Source organism: Petaurus breviceps, unplaced genomic scaffold (genome assembly GCF_028583685.1).
Source record: "Petaurus breviceps papuanus isolate PSGF00001 unplaced genomic scaffold, PetGlider_PUasm1.0 90881, whole genome shotgun sequence".
NCBI lineage: Eukaryota > Metazoa > Chordata > Mammalia > Diprotodontia > Petauridae > Petaurus > Petaurus breviceps.
The window spans coordinates 6,534,080-6,553,986 of record NW_027187369.1 but is presented as its reverse complement, the minus strand read 5'-3'; the positions used below and the strand labels follow the sequence as shown (position 1 = coordinate 6,553,986).

The following is a 19,907-nucleotide window of genomic DNA, read 5'->3' as shown; positions in this document are numbered from 1 at the left end:
TGTTTCTGGGAGGCAGCAGACTGTGCATGGACAGTGATGGGTGAGGGCCAGCAGGCAGACCTGGGCTGGAATCAGGGCGCTGCTCTTTGTTACCTCTGTCATCTTGGGCAAGTCCCTGAATAAATCTGATTGGAGGAGGGATAGAGGGGGAAACAGTAGGTGATATTAAAAGATAGCAATAAAATTGGATGTTTTTTTGCTTTTTGGAGGGCAATTGGGGTTAAGTAACTTGCCCAAGGTTACATGGCTAGTTTTTTTATGTGGGTGTTAAGTGTCTGAGGCCGGAACCAAACTCGGGTCCTCCTGACTCCAGGGCTGGCGCTTTACTCACTGTGCCACCTAGCCACCCCTAAAAATGGATTTTTAAAAAGAGTTGCCACATGCCATCCCCGAAGGATCCCAGACTGTTAGAGCAGGAAGGTACCTTGGAGATAACAATGATTCCCCATCTCCCATCAAAAAAAAGAAAGGAAAAGAAAACCAAATTTCTAACAACAAGGAGGCATAGCCGAGCAAAGCAAATGCCCCCAAAGAGTTCCCCTTCCCCCTCTGTCAGCTTCACCCTTGGCCTCTGGAGATCATGTTTCAGTCGTTGCCTTGGTCAGAGTTCTTTCTTAAGCTTTTCAAAAGTGTTTGTTTTTACAAAGTTGAAGGGATGGTATATATTGTTCCTCTGATTCTACTCTCTTTGCTCTGCTTTGGTTACAAAGTCTTAAGTACAGACAGTTCTCACTTTATGGAAGTTTGTATTATGTAAATTCAGCTCTCTGGCTGATTCGGGCCCAGGTAGAGCCATCCCTAACCCCAGCTGGCAGCCCCGAGTTAGAGGTCCTACACTTCAGGCACTAAAGCTACCCCAGGTGGGGTTGGGGGTGTCATAGGAGAGGCCACAGAGGTGCAGATGGGGCAGAGCCATGAGGAGCCCCCGAGAGGGGATGGGGGAGGTTACGTTAAGCCAGAACAGGCTGTGTGCTTTAAGTATACCTCTCAGTCTTCCCAGGTTTCTCTGAAACTGTCCCCTTTGTCATTTCTTACAGTCTGCACAATGGTATTCCATCACATTGATATAACATAACTAGTTCAGTCATTCCCCAGTTGATGGCTACCTCCTTAGTTTCTAGTTTTTTGCTACCACAAAAAAGAGCGGCTATAAATATTTGTGTGCATAGAGGACCTTTTCCTTTTTCATTGATTTCTGGTCTATAGCCTAGCAGTGGTATCTCTTGGTCAAAAGGTGGCAATTATTTTTTAAACCATAGCGGATTGGAATGAATTGTTTTGAGAATTATTTGATGAAATCCCCTGGGATCACTTGATGCATTCCAGGTGTTGAAAACCCAGGTTGAGAAATACTGATTTGGGGTTTGGGGGAATGTGCCAGAGCAGCTCATCTCTCTTTTGATTGAACTTGGTAATTACTGTCAGGAAGGTGTCAAGGACCACTGCACTTCTGTCAGCCACCTATGATCTGGATTGGATCTTGTCTTTCAGAGGCAACCAATGGCACGGTGCCACAGGGTCAGCGTCCACCCCCTCGAATCAAGAATTTCCAGATCAACAACCAGATCGTGAAACTAAAGTATTGTTATACATGCAAGATCTTCAGGCCCCCCCGGGCCTCCCACTGCAGCATCTGTGACAATTGTGTGGGTAAGCAGAACATTTTGAGGGGTTACCCTGGCCAGCTTGATCCCAGGGGTGGGTGGAAGTGTTTGGGTGCTGAGAGACAGCGCTTCTTAGGAGGATCCATCAGCCTCACTTTATGTAATAAGGTGACAATTTTAGAGCTAGTTGAAATTTTAGAGACTGGCTTCTCCAAGAGTTCTTAACCTTTCTGTGTTTGGCATTCTGGTGAAGTCTTTGGACTCCTCAGAAAATGTTTTTTAAAAATTCATAATTGAAGGAAATGCTCAATTTCAATTAGAGATTAATAAAAATAAGGAAGTCAATTTTCCCCTCATTCAAGTTCACAGGGTCCTAGAGAATTGGTAGGTCGCAAGTTAATAATCCCTTCAGGGTCTAGTATAACCTTCTCATTTTGCAAGAAACTGAGAAAGCCCAGATTGGGCAAGGGACCTGGCTATGATCCCACAGTAACATGTGGCAGAGCCAGGAATGAAACGCAGTGGACTCCAAAGCCAGGGCTCTTTGCACGCCCCAGATCCTCTGATGAACAAGCTTCTGGGAGGTGCCTGGCTTCTTCAGCTCTGCCTGGGGAGAGGTATCTGGTTATGTGAATTCTTAGGGAGAGTGAAGACTCTTTCCCTGATTGACCAGTTGTGTAAATCTGTATTTTTCTTGAACTGTATTTGTTTAAAGACATAGGGGTATGAAAGCCTTTGTCCACTGGAGGGCAGTAATGCCAGGCTTTACCGGCTGGCAGCTGTGCATTGTGTTTCTGCACCTGAGAAGGCCTGCCCACTCTGCCATGGCTAGCTCTGCAGAAGGTAGTGCCCACAGTTCCAGTCCTCCCTCTGTCTAGATGCACTTTGGTTAAATCCCTTTTATTGCTGAGAGCCCACATGGCATCCCTGGGCACCATTACTTTCCTCTTACTCCCCAGGTGTTTGCACCAAAGTTGGGTGGGCCATAGGACCCTGCTTTTAGTAGGTGGGAAAAGTTAACATGTATACTAAACCCTAATTCAAATCTTCCAGGAATGACATCATTTAATGGAGGGCTATAATGAATCCTTTTTGGTAAAAGAAAGAGCCTTCCTTCCTCTGCTTATTTCTTGTATCAACCCAGAATTTTATATGTCAGGTTTTCTATTTTCATACAAGTTCAGAGTACACTTGTAACCCAAACCTGTAATCTGTGGGTAACATGACAGAGTGCAAAGGCCATCTCTGACACTTCCAGCTCTGTAAGCTGGATTGCTCAAGTCCCTTCTGTTCTCTGAGCCTTAGTTTGCTCATCTGTAAAATGGGGGTAATAATATTTGCACTATCTACTTTCTGGTGAGGGAATGGGGAGGGTCAAATAAGATAATGGCTACAAGATGCTTGGTACAGTGCTGGAAATGTGACCTATCCGAATATTGCAAGACAAATCCTGTTCCCTGTGCTGGTGATACACACCCTCCCTTGCTCTAACACAACAGCTTCTGGAGATAGGGAGAACAAGAAACCTAGGACGTGGATGGGGGAAATGATTTGCTTGTGCTTACAAAGCTCTTCAGCAGCAGAGGTGGACTTAGAGCCTGGACTGTCTGGGTCTGAGTTCCATGGCCTTCCACTGCACCAAACTGCTTTCCAAGTTGCTTAATGTGATTTCTCCTGGGCCCCCAACATCAGTATCAATTTGGACAAGTCTCAGTTTCCTTTTTTGTAAAATGAGAGTGTTGGATTAGGTAATCTTTAAAGCCCATTCCAACTCCAAATCCCTCAGACCTTAAAGGCAGCTTGTGAATGTGTGTTCGTGTAGTATATTGGAACACTCCACAAATGGGAGTTGCTTTTGTTGCAAATTGTTGATTCTGAAGACATCCCCATTTACCACCACACTACACACACACACACACACACACACACACACACACACACACACACACACACACACACACACACACACACACACACACACACACACACTGAGCTGTACTGTACTGTGGCCATTTAGTCTAGATGAATGATGATTCTCATGGTTGCATATTTAAGAGAATTATTTGTCGATCAGCCCATAATTTGCAGATGCTATTTGCATTCTCCTCATCTCAGTTTCCTCCTTTGTAAGTAGGGATGAGATTATTCACCCTACTTATCTCCTAGAGCTGTTATGAGGGTCAGCTGACATGATGAAAGTTTTTATGAAATATAAAAGGTTTTATCAAATTATAAAGCACTACACATGATTGACTGAAGTCCTAACGTTAATTCTTATTTAACTGGAATTACTAGATTGTATAGCTTAATCTATGAAGAATGAGCTAAAATAATGAGAGTCTCTCAGTTGGGGATATGTGTCAGGCAGGGATGGGGTGGGGGTAGTGTTTGCAGAGTTTTTGGTCCTGAGCTCCCTTTCCTTCTGCCCTTCCCAGAACGCTTTGACCACCATTGTCCCTGGGTCGGAAATTGTGTCGGCAAGAGGAACTACCGCTACTTCTACCTCTTCATTCTTTCTCTCTCCCTCCTCACCATCTATGTCTTCACCTTCAACATAGTCTACGTGGCCCTCAGTGAGTAAAGAATGAGATGAACATTTGGAATATTCAGGGAGCTGAAGTTAACCTTGGAGGTCTGGGACAGGATATCACTATAGCTGGCTCTCTGAATTTGGTGGAGATGGGAATTACTGGGAATGACAGGGGTCTCCTCAGCCTTATTCATGTCAAACGAGTCTTTGCTGAGGCCAACTATGAGGTCACACCACTGTGATAAAACCACCTTAGTAGCTTAGTATATTAGAAAGAGCCCTGGACTTAGAGTTATAATGTCTGGATTCAAATCCCAATTTTGCTGGAAGTGACCTTGGGCAAGTCACTTAACCTCTGTTGGCTTCAGTTTCCACATCAGTAAAATGAGAGGGCAGGGCTGGCTAGCCATTCAGGTTCCTTCCGACCTTATGATCACAGTTAAGATTTTTTCACTCCCTGGCCTATCATTTTTACTTCCTGCATAGTCTTACCCTTAGGGGAGCCTTTGGCAATTAGGCCACCTTCAGGGGACATTTCTGAGGTCTGTTACAGAGAGACCAAGGTTGCTTAGTCTCCCTACATCCTATGCCTAGTCCTTTACACATACATATGAGCTGTGGGGCTCATCTGGGTAGAGAAAAGGAAGATGGCACAGAGGTTGGATTTTGCTTCCATGGCTGGGTCCAGGAAAAGGAATGGGAAACATTGACCTGTAGAGAGGCCAGAATGAAGGGGCCTTCACCTGTCAGAGCCATGTGACCAAAGAAAGAGGAGAAGGATACCCAGAAGGTGATGGGTACGCTGCCTTTCTTAACAAGATCACTAGCTTTTCTCTCTACTTCTTTCCCACAGAGTCCTTGAAAATTGGCTTCCTGGAGACATTGAAAGAAACTCCTGGGACATATCCTTGCCTTGGAAAGACTTTCTCTTTTTGTCCCTTCCCACTTGGTTCCCTCTCACTCCTTATCATCATATTCCTCAGTCTTGGACCCTTTTGGGGGTTTCCAAGGCCAAATGACAGGGGTAGAGCTGACCAAAACAAAGAGTGTCAGAACTGAGAGAAACCTTACCTTCTACATTAACCCCCTTCATTTTCCAGAAGGAGACCTAGAGAAGGGAAGTCACTAGGTCAAGGTCAACTAAGAATTATCATAGCCAGCCCAAATTGAATGTTCCTTTTCACTACACTAATGTCTCTGTCTAAAAGTGGATTCAGAGGGGGACCAGTGGTTATGATCAGTCCAAATGTCTAACAATTGCGTGGAACACAAGCCACAGGAAAGGAACGGGAAGCTGTAGGGAAAGGTATTTGTCTTTCCGTTTGTCTTGTGCCCTTTTGGGAGCCGCTTGGCTTTATTTACCTTGCTTTTTTTCCCTTTCTGAATATCTTTTTAAAAAGATGTAGCTAAAAGGTAGCAAAGTATAGTGGAAAGAGTCTTGGATTTGGAGTTAGAAACTGGGTTCGATTCTTGGCTTCTTTTGCTTCAAATTTATTAAAAATGAAAATGTTTGCAGAGCAAATCTCTAGCATTTTTGTTAGATGCCTTTGAAGGCTTCTCATAATGTAGCTTATCCCCTGGCATGGAGTCAGAGGACCTGCATTCAAATTCTGGTTCTACTACTTGCTTTGTGGCCTTGGATAAGTCACTCTCCTCTCTTGGTACCTTACATTTTCACACTTGTAAAACAAGGGAATTGGCCTAAGTCTCAGTGATCCTTTTTGGCTCTATGGGCTTGGGACTAGATAACGTTGCTTGTCTCCTCTAGCTAGGTTCAATACTCTTCTATGTTCCTTAACTTGGGCTAACTGTGCTGGAAGTACTCATCTGCTTCTTCACCCTCTGGTCTGTTGTGGGGTTGACAGGATTCCATACGTTCCTCGTGGCCCTCAACCAGACAACGAATGAAGATGTGAGTCAAGGCCTCCCTGCTTCATGCCCTACTCCTCCCTCTGCCTCAGGGCCTCTTTTCTCTCAACCCAACAGCAAATTGGGACTTTACATGCATCGGTGGACTCTGGAGGAATCCTAGTCTTGGAGAAAGGGAGACAGGGAAACCTTGAACAGTGCCTTACCTGGAGTTGTTAAATATATTTGAAAGTACAAGCAGGTTCAGATAGGGCATCAAGCTGTAATGAGTAACGATGGGGAAACTAGAGTGTTTAGAATCTATTCTTAATCTGTAGACTTGGCAACTGAGTGACAGAGAAGCCATTCCCCATTAGAAAAGATTTGGGTTGAGAGATCCTGGAGGGGGCTGCCCTGGGCTTGCAGTCCCCAGTTCGGCAAATATTTGCTTAAGCCTTTTGTGTATGGGGGACAATGAAGTCCTTAGGGCTGACAGCACCATAAAAAGAATGACCTCAGCAGTGCTAGGCTGTAGGGAGCACAGGCCCAAAGGAAATAGGAGGGAGGGAAAGGCCTTTCCTTCAAGGAGCTGATAATCCAGGTTTGAAGAGAACCCCATGGGAAATGACATATCTGTATACAGAGAAACATGAAGCCACCAAGTGAAGGGGAATTCCCGTAAGGGCAGAGCGAGGGCTTGCGGCTAAACACAAAAAGCTTACTTTGGAAGAAGGGGAATGGGTGTGAATTGGCAGCTAGGTGGAGGAGGAGGATGGCGTGTGTGATATCGTACAGCATAATATTAGAGTTATCTGTGTGTTGTGTCCCCTCCATGAAGGCAGGGACCCTCTGTCATCTAATCATCACACACACACATGCACATACACGCACATGCACACATGTACTTGTGTTCATGTGCTCAGACATACCCCTAGCACTGAGCACAGCACTTTGCATACATTAGGTGCTTAATAAATAGTTTTTAATTGTCTAAACTTTGCTAGGTGCTAGGGGACGAAAAGGATGGATTATCCAGTTCGGTGGACACTTAAGCACCTACTATGTGCACCACACCACTCTGTATTGAGGGGAAAACAGTACAAGAAATAGGTGCTTAATACATTTGTTGAATTGTGCACCAAGGCACATTGGGGTGAGTGTTGTTTGAATATATGGAAAGGAAGTGGGTTTTTATTGTTGGGGCAAAGAGTCCAGAGGGAATGAAGATGGAGGAAGCTTAAGAGATGGGACTCTGGGTTAGCACTCAGCTGAACAGGAAGGCCCTCAGAGGCCACTCTGGGGCTGCTAGATTTGGCAGAAGGAGCCTTTGCCCTTGTCTTCCAGATTAAAGGTTCCTGGACCGGGAAGAACCGAGTACAGAACCCATACAGTCATGGCAACATCCTAAAGAACTGCTGTGAGGTGCTGTGTGGCCCCTTGCCTCCCAGGTATGACTGGGGTGGGTAGGACTAGGCCCTGTTTTAGCCTGTACCCTCTGCTGACTTCTGGGGGGGGGTCTCTTTTGACCAAATCTTGCCATTCTCACAGTGTGAGGACCATATATCAGCTCCCCTTTCTATAGAACTTGGAGGTTTTATCAAACACTTTTCTTGAAATGAGGTTAGGAGGGAGGGATTGCAGATACTATTCCCTCCTCTACAGCTAGAGAAAGGGAAACTCCAATAAGTGACTTGTCCCAGAGAAGGCTTAAGTGCTAGCGTTTTCTGATCTGGGTTGCTTCCATCTTTCCTGTGCCCTGGCCCCCTTTAGCAGGCAGTCTTGTGAAACCTGTGGATGAGCTTTTTCAGAATCATGGTTGTAAATGCATAAAAAAGTATGGAGAATGACAGAGGAGACTAGTTATATTTAAACAGAGTTATCCACCTATATCTTTTTGAAAAGTTCACTGACTCTAGGTTCTGAACCCCGGCTTTAAAGTCCAGCTGACCTTGCCCAGGTTGGGGAGGGGGCCTGGCCTCCACAGGTGACTGTTGATTTCAAATCCAGGTTGGCCTGAACTAGACCTTATAGTGTGGAAAGTATGACAAGATAAAGGCTGAAATCAGAGGGAGGAGAGAGGGAAATGTGAACTTGTCCCCCAAGTGGAGGGTAGCCAGCCTCAGAGCCCGAGGAAGTACCAAAGGTTAGGTGAGATCAACAAAAGTAAGTCCTACTTTCCATAGTGTTGAGTAAACTGTAGGGCTTTACTTCCTAGGCTGAAACAATTCCCCTCCCTGGTAGAGCTAAGGCCATGGGTAACAGCCCCATGATGGAGTATTAGGGAAAACAAGATTGCCCCAAATGGTGACTCCTCCTCTCTAAAACTTATGGCAAAGATGATACAGTGGGCACCGGAGGTGGTCCTGGCTCTGTAACTTCCTGGCTCTGGGACCTTGGGTGGCTTTTTTCCTTTCTTGGAGTTTGTTTTTCCTCCTTTGTAAAGGGAGGATGTTGGAGTAGTTGGTTTCTGAGGTTAGTCTGAAGGTCCAAGTCTGTGATCTTATGAGCCCCAGACTACCCCTAAACTGGCCCTTGGTGCTTGTTTCCAGGAATGGATCCTGGGCTACAAGGAACCTGTGGTGGACTGGGTGGGGGCTCCCATTTCAGAGAACTCTGGATTCAGAGTCTGAAGAATTGGGCTTGAGTTCCCATGCCGTTGCTTACCAGCCCATGCTGTTATATACCAGCGTCTCTTATGTACCTTTCGTCTAATAGGAGGGTTTGTACTTCAGTGATACCTAGTGTCATCTAGGTGACCTCTTCACTGTCCAGCAAATGTCTCATCACCCCCTACCCTCCCACATGCAAACAAGGTTGCTGATGAAAGTGGGAAACATTTCAGAACCTCAGGAACCTGAGCCTGCCCTTCTTGGGGAAAAATCTTTCCCATCAGAGGGAAGGAAGAGGCCTTAAATTAAGGCTAGGTAGGCCTTGTTAGCCAAAGGTCGGGGGGACAGAGAATGGAGTCATCATGGCCTCTCTTCCATCATGGCCTCTCCACAGTGTGCTGGATCGACGGGGCATATTGCCACTGGAAGAAAGTGGAAGCCGACCCTCAAGCACTCAAGAGGCCAGCAGCAGCCCATTTCCACAGAGCCCAGTAAGTGTTCTAAGTCTTCCCCATCAGATAAAAGAACAGCTTCCATTTCTCCAGCACTTTGAAGGCTTGTTATAATGTGATACAGCAAGCTAGTGAGGTGGTTGGTATGAGAGTGTTTAGTTTTCCTGCAGAAAAATAATTTCTCATAATGCCAATAGGGAAGAATGAATATCAGAGGTGAAAATTCCTTTTGGGGTCATCTCTCTTTATAGCTTTAACAGCTATCTTGACACCTTAGTATCAGTGTTTGTAGTCACATAATTGCCTGAAAATGCAAGTATTTTCATTATACAGATGAGGAAACTGAGGTCCAAAATGGGAAAAGAGGAAGCCCAGGTCACATAACCGGTATCAGAGCTGGCAATTGAACTCAGGTCTAGTGCCTTAAGACTTGTTTTCCCACATCATCCTTTTTTACTCCCTTCTGTGGTGATAGCCACTCTGATAGATGTGCTCCTGTCTCTCTCTCTCTCTCTGTCTCTGTCTCTCTGTCTCTGTCTCCCCCCCTCCCCACAGCAGTATGGTGTAGTGGGAAGAGTGTCTGACTTGTCAGGAGGCACCTGGATTGATTCTTCCCCCTCGACTTCCTGGCTTCATAACCCTGGGCAAGCCATTTAACCTCTCAATGCCCCAGGAAACTCTCTTAAGGCTAAAAGTTGTAGGGGCAGCTACGTGGCTCAGTACATAGAACACTGCCTTGTAGTCAGGAGGACCTGAGTTCAAATCCAGCCTCAGACACTTACTAGCTGTGTGACCCTGGGCAAGTCAACCCCCGTTGCCTAAAAAAAAAGACAGGAAGTTGTAGAACAGTCCCTAAAGTCATTGGTAGTCTCCTGAGTTCCTGTCTTCTACATGGGTTGCCTGTTAAATATTTTTGTCACATAGGTATCTCACAGTTAACCTGTCCGAAACAGAACTCTTATCTTTTCTCCCAAACTCACCCCCTTCCAAACTTTATCTCTCTTGAAGGCAGGCACCCAGATTTGAGACCTTGGCATCATACCCTGCATAGCCAATGAATTGTCAAGTCTCATTGATTCTCCTTCCATGTCTCCCGTCTGTCCCCTTCTCTCACCCACACCACACCTGTCCTCACTTAGATCCTCATCTGGACTATTATGCTAGCTTTCCACTGGGTCTCCTTGCACGTGCTTTCTCCTTCTGATTCATCTTTTACACCAGTGCAAGGGCCTGTCTGGGCCTCAGTTTTCCTCCTCTGTAAAATAGCAAGTGTTTTACCCAGTGTTTGGTTTGAGTGTCGTTTTCTTTGGTTTTGTTATAAAGGTTACAAGTATAGTAATAATAAAAGAAAACAAAGATGCTGGACTCAGATGGTCTCTAAGGTCCCATGACCAGATTTGGAAGTCAAGGGTGGTGCACGTATTCATTCCTGATCTGAATTTGAAGGTAACTTTGATTTCAGTCTGTTTGTTTTCTTTTCTCCCTCAGGTGGTCCCCACAGAGCCATTGAGCTCGAATGAACTGCCCCTGAAAGCCTGTGCTCCTGAGGAGATGCAGTCCAGTGTTCTGGCCCAGCAGGGTCCAGAGTCCCCAGAGACTCCCCAGGAGGCCTCTGGAGCTGAGAAGTAGCTTCTCTGCACAGCAGAGAGAGAGAGAGACCTGTGTTTTTCTTTAATGAGAGCAGAGAGTGATTGAGGGGGAGAAGACAACCTTGAGACAGAGGGCAAGTGAACCATCCCTTTTGCCATTTCTTTGGTCTCTGTTCACTCAATTCTGCATTGGAATATTCTCTATACAAGCTATTTGTCCTGCACTCCAGGAAGTAGCAGAGTGATGTCCATTATTTCTAGTAGCTTGAAACTTGGGTTTCAAGGGCCTTGGCCTCAAGAGTTCCCTTAGGGTCACTTCTCTGGCTCTGCTAAGGGAAATAGGGAAAGTCGTTGACGTCCCATTACTTGTCCCTGCACCAGAGATAGCCTCATAGGCTTCTGTTCATTGAATCCCCAAAGGGCCCAAATGGAAGTGATTTGAGCCCTATTTCTGCCCCTAGATGGAGGAGAGGAATGGGGATGGGGCAGAGCTGTGACTGGCAGAGTCTTAGTGCCATTGGTGCCATGCCAGTTCATGCCTGTGGGGTGGGATCCTTCTATCTGGACACTTGTATTTATTAATGTAGTTTCCTTCTTCAGTCTCCCTCCCCATTCTCTACCTCTCTGACCCCCTTCTTTTTCAATTAGATAGAAGTTAGTAGGAATAGTTAGTGAGTTAAAAATTTGCAGTTTTCATAGCCCAACCCAAAACTTTGTAATGTCTGTGCCACCCTCAGTAAACAATTGTGTGATGCCAATAGCTGCGCCCCCACTGTTCTCTCTGTCTCTCTCTTTATCTCTCTGTCTCTCTCTTTATCTCTCGTTTCTCTCTGTCTCTTTCTCCCCCCTTTTCTAATATCCTTTTCAGACTCTTGCTCCATATGAGGGCAGTAACAACAGCTAAAAAGTCTGCACTTTGGTGCCTCCTTTTCTGCGAGGGGTTTGCTACCCCTTTTGCCCCCCTCCCCAACTTCAAGTTCAGTCCATGAGGCCTCCAGTGGTCTCAAGTGCACAAATGACTAAATTGAGGCACAAAGGAATGGCTTCAGAGCCGGGTGAGAAGGGGGAACCTCCCGCGGGTTAACTCACAGGCCTTGGCCAGTGTTTCCCTCCTTCGCCCTCTTCCCTTAGGGCTAACTCTCATAGCACTTCTGCTGGTCTCTGTAAGTGCAGAGGCCCAGGATGATCCCCACCCCTACCCCCCACCCCCGGTGGTGGGCTGGGTCCCCCGTCCAGCATTTGGGGGACCAGTTTTCTCCAGCCCTCAGCTGCGCTTCAGGGATAAGGATTTGTGTATCAAATGCAGCTGTGTTTCTGAGAGAGTCTATGTTCTCCCCTCCCTTTCTAAACTGGGGTCCTGTGGAGATGACTTTAGTGGGGAGAGGGTTAACCAGGGCTTTTTATCTGTTTGAAGGTGATTAAACTGTGTTGATGCAAACTGCCTGCTTCCTTCCATTCTAAACCGACTGCGGGGCTGGGGTTGTGTGTGGTGCTCGAGTGTGTTGGGGTGGGTTCCAGGAGCTGCTTGTGCAAAAGCTCCTGCCCAGGCCTACATTTGCCTCGTGGGGGGCCAGGCCTACATTTGCATCGTGGGGGCCGTTATAGGGGAAGATGACTGACCACCATCACAGGGATGCTCAGCTGCTCACCTAGCTGTGAGCCAGTTTTCCTTAACCATTGCCCAGGAAGAAAGGGTTTTAGAGAGATTTTGTAGGGAGAACCAGGAGGCAGGGGATATGTTTGATCTATGGAGGAGGAGAAGTCATTTCATTTCTGTGAGTCTCAGGAAAATGGGGTGGGATGGACAAGATGATCTCGAAGTTCTCTTCCAGCTTGGAAGTCACAACAGTGCGTCTCCAATATGTCATTAAGGATGTTTCCTATATGTAGTGGAGGCTCCTAATGACAAGTACTCTTAGGCATTCATTAAAATAGGCCTATCAGGGCCTTCCTTTGGAAACTTGTTAGTAGTTGTCAAGAAAGAGAAGCCTGCATTTACTTAAAAAGACTAAGTCTTTGGAGTCTCCTCCTCTCATCTACAGCTGGGGAAACTAAAGCCTGGAGAGGCCTTAGCCTTCACAGCTTTGTTGCCAAGGGTCACAGCTCAGAACGTTCTTCCCTAGAGCTTGACTCCAGGTTCTCTGAAACCTTGCCCCGATCTCTTTCTGCCTGACAAGAGTCCTAGAAGGTACTGCCTATAGGACTTACCCTATCTTCCATGTTATTCTCTGGTCTGGCCTCAGTTCACCCCATCCCATTCCCTTCCTACTGTGAAAAGGTGGTTTGGTCATCTCACAAACCTCTATGATTTGCTAGATTTCTCTTTCTGACAGGAAGGGGAAGAATGGGGAGTTCCCTTGGTCTCTTCCCCTATTTGGTTTCTGTTCTTCCATATTGAACTGTTCCTACCCCTAACCTCCAGCCTACCCATCATCATTTGTCTTCCTTCTCACCTCTTTCATCTGTTTTTGAGACCAGCCAGGAGAGCTGGCCCTTTTAGATTGCCCACCAATTGGAACTGTCCTGAAACTCCATTGTCATCTCAAGGGAGATTGGAAGATTGATCTTCCCACGGGAATGGGCCTAGAATTGTTTGTCTTTTCAATGGCTGAGCCCTCTCTCCAGCTCCTTTCTACACATTCCTCCTCCCCAACTCTTTCCCCCCGCTTCCCCCTGCAAAGCAACTCCCAAGTGTCCCACTTCCTCTGACTGGTTGGCAACAGTCCTGAAATCCCACACTATGGAGAACTGCAGCTATTCTTGACTATTCCCTTCATGCCCAAGTGGCCTTGGGATCCTCGGTTCTGATCAAGATCACCACTTCTCCTTTTGTTCTCCAAGCCCCCACTCTTTCCCCACAGCCGGGATTGTGTCTGGGCTGAATTCTATGCCTCCTAATCTGACCTGCCTATTCTGACCAAATTTCTACTTGTTGCTAAAGAATTAAAAATGTACTTTTCTTTTAAATAGATGTGCTAATTTAATACGTATTCTGCACTTTGGTGTAAATTAAGATTTGTGTGTTGATTTGTGTTCTACTTCTTGGTATTTCTTACTGAAGCAATCTTTTTTTTTTTTAAACCAATTAATGAGACTTGAATGGGTTTGAGAAATTCATAGGGGTGTGTATGTATGTGCACATGCATGTGTGTGCATGCAGGTGCTTCTGCCTCGTTTCTTTCCTTGTGTGTAGTTTGAGTGACCTCCCCATGTTGGGCATGGCCCCCTTCCTTTTGGGGTGAAGGGCCCTTTGTGGGATTCCCTTTTGTGTCCTCTTGGATTGATTAAAGCTGTTACCTAGCAACTCTACTTTTCCAGGCCTTAAACCTTCATGAGTCAGTTTGTTCTAGTTTTAACTGGTTTTGCTTTGCCTAGACTAGGAGAAATTGTTTCAGGATGATGACTTTGAAAACCTGAGCCATAATATCCTACATTGACATGTTGCTTTCTGGTACAAAGGGCTTACATTTAGCCTTCACAACTTTGAAAAGGAGACAGGGTACATAGTGTTATCTCCACTTTACAGATGAAGAGACTGAGGCTCAGTGAGACACAGTGACTTATCCAGACTCACAGCTAATAAGTGACAGAACTCTAAAATAGAGTACCCCAATTTTTTTTTGCTTTTTGGAGGGGGGAAGGTAGGGCAATTGGGATTAAGTGACTTGCCCAAGGTCACATGGCTAGTTTTTGTGTCAAGTATCTGAGGCCGGATTTGAACTCAGGTCCTCCTGACTCCAGGGCCGGTGCTCTATTCACTGCACCATCTACCCTCCCCTGAGTACCCAAATTTTTTTAGATTAAATTTTATGTTTATTTTTAATTTACATCATTCGTGTCCACAAGATTTTGAGTTACAAATTTTCTCTGTCTTTCCCCTACCCACCACCCCAAAACAGTGATCCCACTATATACCCCCTCCCCCAATCTGCTCTCTCCTATATCCTCCCCCATCTTCCCTCCAACTTTCCAGTAGGGCATGATGGATCTCTACCGTGTTTCCCCGATAATAAGACACTGTCTTATTATTTTTTTGGGGAAAGAAAAACACCAGAGGGCTTATTTTCAGGGGAGGGCTTATGTTGTCCTGCCTAAGCTCTCCTCCACAGCACTGCTCTCAATGGCGCCAGCAAGCAAATCACTGGGGAAGAACAGGATGATGCGCTCACTGCTGCAGCTCTGATTGGATGCAGCTCAGAGCGTGGCGTGCGTTTCACCCGGGGGGGGGGGCGCAGTGCATACAGAGGGTACCGGAATGTAGCGTGTAGTGCAGGGGATCACCTTCACTACAGTAGCAATCTCAATAGGGCTTATTTTCGGGGGAGGGCTTATTTTAGAGGGATCTTACACAGTAAGGGGAAGGCTTATTTTCGGGATGGGTCTTATTATCAGGGAAACACGGTATACCCCAGTGCCTGTTATTTCCTTATCTTATTTCCTAGTTGCATGTAAAAAATAATAATAATAATTTTTTTAACATTTGATTTTAAAACTTTGAATTCCAGATTCTTTACCTTCCTGTCACCCACCCTTACTGGGAAGATAAGCAATTCAATATAGGTTACACATGTGTAGCTATGCAAAACATTCCCATAGTAGATATATTGTGAAAGACTGACTATATTTCCCTCCCTCCTATCCCGACCCCGACTTGTTCTATTCTCTACTTTGACCCTGTCCCTTTTCAAAACTGTGTGCTTCCAACTTCTCTCTCCCCAACCTGCCCTCCCTTCCATCATCCCCCCTACTCTCCTGTAGGGTGAGATACCCTATTTAGTGTGTATGTCATTCCCTCCCTAAGCCAAATTCAATGAGAGTAAGGTTGACTCATTCCCTTTTGCCTTCCTGTTCTTCCCCTCCATTGTAACAGTTTTCCCTTGCCTCTTCTGTATGAGATAGTTTACCACATTCTGTCTCTCCCTATCTCCTCTCATTATATTCTTCTCTCACCTCTTAATTTCACCTTTTAAGTATCATCCCTTCCTATTCAATTGGTCCTGTGCCCTCTGTCTATGTATACCTGTACACATATATATACACACTCACATATGTATTCATATGCCCATATATCCTCCTATAGAGACATATATATGTATGTATACATATATATATGCACATACACATTTATATTCCCTTCAACTATTCTCTTACTGAGAAAAGTTTCATAAGTTACAATTATCGTTTTTCCACAAAGGAATGTAAATAGTTCGACTTTGATAACTTCCTTATGATTTCTTTTCCCGGTTTACCTTCTCATGCTTCTCTTGCTTCTTGTATCTGAATGTCAAATTTTCTATTCAACTCTGGTTTTTTCATCAAGAATGCTTGAAAAGTACTCTATTTCATTGAATGACCATATTTTCCCCTGACATGTTATACTCAGTTTTGCTGGGTAGGTGATTTTTGGTTTTAATCCCAGCTCCTTTGACCTTTAGAATATCATATTCCAAGCCCTTCAATCCCTCAGTGTAGAAGCTGCCAGATCCTGGGTTATCCTGATTGTGTTTCCACAATATTCAAGTTGTTTCTTCTTGGCTGCTTGTAATATTTTCTCCTTGATCTGGGAATTCTGGAACCTGGCTATAATATTCCTAGGAGTTTTCTTTTTGGGATCTTTTTCAGGAAGTAATTGGTGGATTCTTTCAACCTCTATTTTGCCCTCTGGTTCTAAAACATCAGGGCAGTTTTCTTTGAGAACTTCCTGGAGGATGATTTCTAGGTTCTTTTTTTGATCATGGCTCTCAGGTAGTCCAATAATTTTTGAATTATCTCTCCTGGATCTATTTTCCAGGCCAGTGGCAGGCAGCAATCCAGATCCAATAACGTTAAAGCAAGAGTGATTAACCCTCAGACTGTTCGCTTGGTCCCCCTACAATCTGCAGACCAGGAGCCTCTGAAGCAGACAAGAAGCAGATGGGCTGCATCTCCGAAGTGCCTCAGCTGCTTCTGGATCTGGGGGCAAAGGCTGGACAGCACTCCCAAATTCCCAGGTCCCAAAGTCCACACTGCACTGACCTCTCACTTTGTGGGTTCTGTAGCCCTAAAGTTTGTTTAGAGTCATTTTTTATAAGTATTTGAGGTGGTTATGGAGGGGGCATACAGAGTGTTCCTGCTTCTACACCACCATCTTGGCTCCACCCCACCCCAATTTTGATAAGCTCTAAAATATGAAGAGTACTTTGAAGCTGAGATATATGGGGGCATTCCCTGACAGAGAAGGAAAGGGAAGGACTCTGGGAATCCTGAATGACCAGGGGGCTCTTCTTGAATCTCAAGACTTTAGAAGCCTAAAGTGAGGAATGGGGAGAACTGGGAATGTCAGTGGGGAAGCCAAGAACTCTTTGTGCTGGTTCAGGAATGCAGAGACTAGTCTGTGAGATTTGTAGCCCTTTTCTTCTTCACAGTTCCCTCTACCTCTCTGGGGTCTTGCTGTTGGGATGGATGGAACTCACTTTAAAGAAGGGGAAACTGAGGGCCTGAGAGAGGAAGGAACTTGTCCAAAATTACAGGTACTAAGTGGCAAAGGATTAAAACTTGGATCCTCTGCCTTCAAATTCAAGACTCTTTCCAGTCCTCCTAAATCCTTCCTTTCCCCATCTACCCCTGATGGGAAACCTCATTCTGAACTTCCTGACTCTGGAATTTTTTTAGACCCAAAGACTCATAGACTATTAGGAATGAAAGGATCCTTAGATATCATCCAGCCCAACCCTTTCATGAAGAGGAAGAAACTGAGGTCCAGAGAGGTGGGCACTTTCCCCAGATCCATCTTTCCCTCACTTATTGAAATACTCAACAATATGGCTGAATGGGTTCTGGTTTGGGAATCACAGAGAACTTGGGTTCAGATCCCAATCCTATGATCCCTGGGTGATCCTGGACAAGTTCTATGCTATATGTGTGTTTCCCTCATTTTGTTTTCTCCACTGGCCCCCCAGCCTCCTCTAACTCTGCAGGGGGTCTGTAAGAGTTCTTTCAGCTCACCCTGTGATTGAGCAACCTTTACTTACCTAATTAGGTTGGCTTATTCTCTGCCTTCAAGAGCTCAGGGGTTACCTCCACTCCATGAGGAGGCCTCAGCTAAGGAAACTAGTGCAGGGCCCTCATTTTACAGAAGGGGAAACAGGCTCTCATTGATGCTTTGAAGATGGAAGTTTACCTTTTGAACTCTGGATGTCAACGTGAAGTAGAATTTTCCAGACCCAAGCTGGCCTGCTTGTGTGTAAGTTGTCTGTATGAAGACCTGCCATGAACTGGGAATTCAGCGTCTGGGCCAAGGGAAGCTCAACTCCTGAGCACTGGGCCCAGAATCAGGAAGGGCTATTTGCCTCCATTTCCTCATCTGTAAAGTGGGGATAATAGTACCTACCTCCTAGGGTTGTTATGAGGATCAAATAAGGTAATATTTGTAAAAGTGCTTATTAGCACAGTGCCTGGCATATAGTAGGTGCTATAGAAATAAATGCTTATTCCCTTTCTTTCCCACCCCTATTTTCCAAGGGAGCTTGTAGCTCATGAGATGCTGTCTCCAGCTTTAAGAGGTGCCCCCTTCAAATGTGTCCCAGTTCCAGTATGATTGTAAGGTAAATTATGTACCTAGAATGTGTGTGTCTGTGTCTGTGTGTAGGTTCTGCTTTGAATCAAACATTAGCATAATATTGGCCCAACCACTGTTTTTTACAACAAAGTCAGTAAAATCAAATCTGTCTTAGTATTATGAGATCCTAGAATATCATGGCTAAGAGGGACTTCAAGAAGCAGAGGCCAAAACAGGGGAAAGAACAAGATTTGAACTTTCCAAGGTCTCAGTTTCCTCTTCTGTAAAATGAGTTGGCTATTTGGTGCCCCTCCCAGCTCTAAATCCTCAAGATTTACTGCTTAAAATCTTTCTAACCTCCCCTGCATTAGGGCTGTAGTGATGGGTGGGACTTTGCACACACAGAAAATCAGGAAGTTGCCTGTCAGGTTCCCACAGAAGCTTGGCCAGCCCCTTTGTGTGGGTCCATTGCCCTGGGGTCCTTCTGATGCTATCTCTGGTGTGCCCCATCAACCACTCCCAGTGGGCCACAAATGCTATATTGGTTATAAGGCCATTACTTATAGGAAAAGGTGAAATCTGCACATCAAGTGGTATAGAATTCTGTATATTTAAGACTTTCCTGGAGGAGGAGACTTGAGCTTGATGTGTGTGTGTGTGTGTGTGTGTGTGTGTAGGGGGGAGCAGTTCCTTCCCATTTGATTGTGTTGTGGCCTGAATAGCAGTTACCATTGCCCACTGTTGTGTGACTGGGTAAAGGAGCCCTATTGTGAGGTATCCATCTCCTCCCAGATGGGAAACCTCTTTCTGAGTTTCCTGACTCCGGAATTTTCTTAGTCCCAGAGGACAGAGATTGTTAGCAATGGAAGGACCCTTAGATATCATCCAGTCCAACCCTCTTATGAAGAGGAGGAAACTGAGGCCCAGAGAGTTGAGAACCAAGATTCAAACCCATGTCCTCTCCACCATGTTTCAATAGCTATTAAGCTAACAGTAGCTACTGCAGCTCCCTCTGTGGAAGACTTAGGACCCCCTCTAATGCCAGCTCCATGCCCAGAGAGCCTGGAGGCTTGGCCAAAGTCACATCACTAAGAACTGTTAGAACAAGGATTAAACTGTGATCTGAGGCTAGGTTCATAGTCTATGATAGGGAGTGTGTGTTTGTGTGTGTTCACAACCATTGAATCTTTGTGGCTTATCTCCAAGGGTGGTTGAATCAGCCCCACAAAGGATTAAGCTAAAGGGAAAGAAAAGATGAATAGTCATCAAAGAATGGATGATTATGGTAAAATGGGGTGCTGGTTCTCCATAGGACCCCAGGCGATCTGCCTAAACTCACCAGCTCAATCATGACTGAACTCTGTTGCTATAGCATTCTATAAAGGTTGGCTAATTTTACCTTTTTTTTTTTTGGTCACTTAGAACAGTGAAAAGTGTCTAAAACTCTTGTGTCCCAAGTGGATCTTGGAGTGGGGGAGGAACGAGGATAACAAAAAGCGTAGGACTTAGAGCTAAAGGGACCCTTAGGGATTCCCTAGTCCAAGTGTATTGTTTTATTGAGACCAGATAGAGAATGGGAATTGCCCAAGGACACACAGGTAGTCCCTATCGAAACTAGCATTTGAACCTGGGGCCTCAAATCCCGATTCTCCTGCCACTTCAGCACATTGGCCAGAGGCAATAGTAACTTGATTTTATTTCTATAGCACTAAGGTTTACATTCCCCCTAGAGTAGGGC

At 45.4% G+C, this 19,907-nt stretch overlaps 1 protein-coding gene across 1 annotated transcript in view; it reads left to right on the top strand.

Moving 5' to 3' along the window:
* Window positions 1-12,088, top strand: part of ZDHHC9 (zinc finger DHHC-type palmitoyltransferase 9) — a 36,420-nt gene extending 24,332 nt beyond the window's left edge. Inside the window, exons 4-10 of the mRNA XM_069074050.1 lie at window positions 1,492-1,650; window positions 4,040-4,177; window positions 4,988-5,036; window positions 5,944-6,046; window positions 7,327-7,430; window positions 8,986-9,082; window positions 10,532-12,088. Coding sequence (XP_068930151.1) covers window positions 1,492-1,650; window positions 4,040-4,177; window positions 4,988-5,036; window positions 5,944-6,046; window positions 7,327-7,430; window positions 8,986-9,082; window positions 10,532-10,672 — 791 coding nt within the window. The 3' untranslated portion in view covers window positions 10,673-12,088. The remainder of the gene's footprint in view (window positions 1-1,491; window positions 1,651-4,039; window positions 4,178-4,987; window positions 5,037-5,943; window positions 6,047-7,326; window positions 7,431-8,985; window positions 9,083-10,531) is intronic.
* Window positions 12,089-19,907: the final 7,819 nt, after the last annotated feature.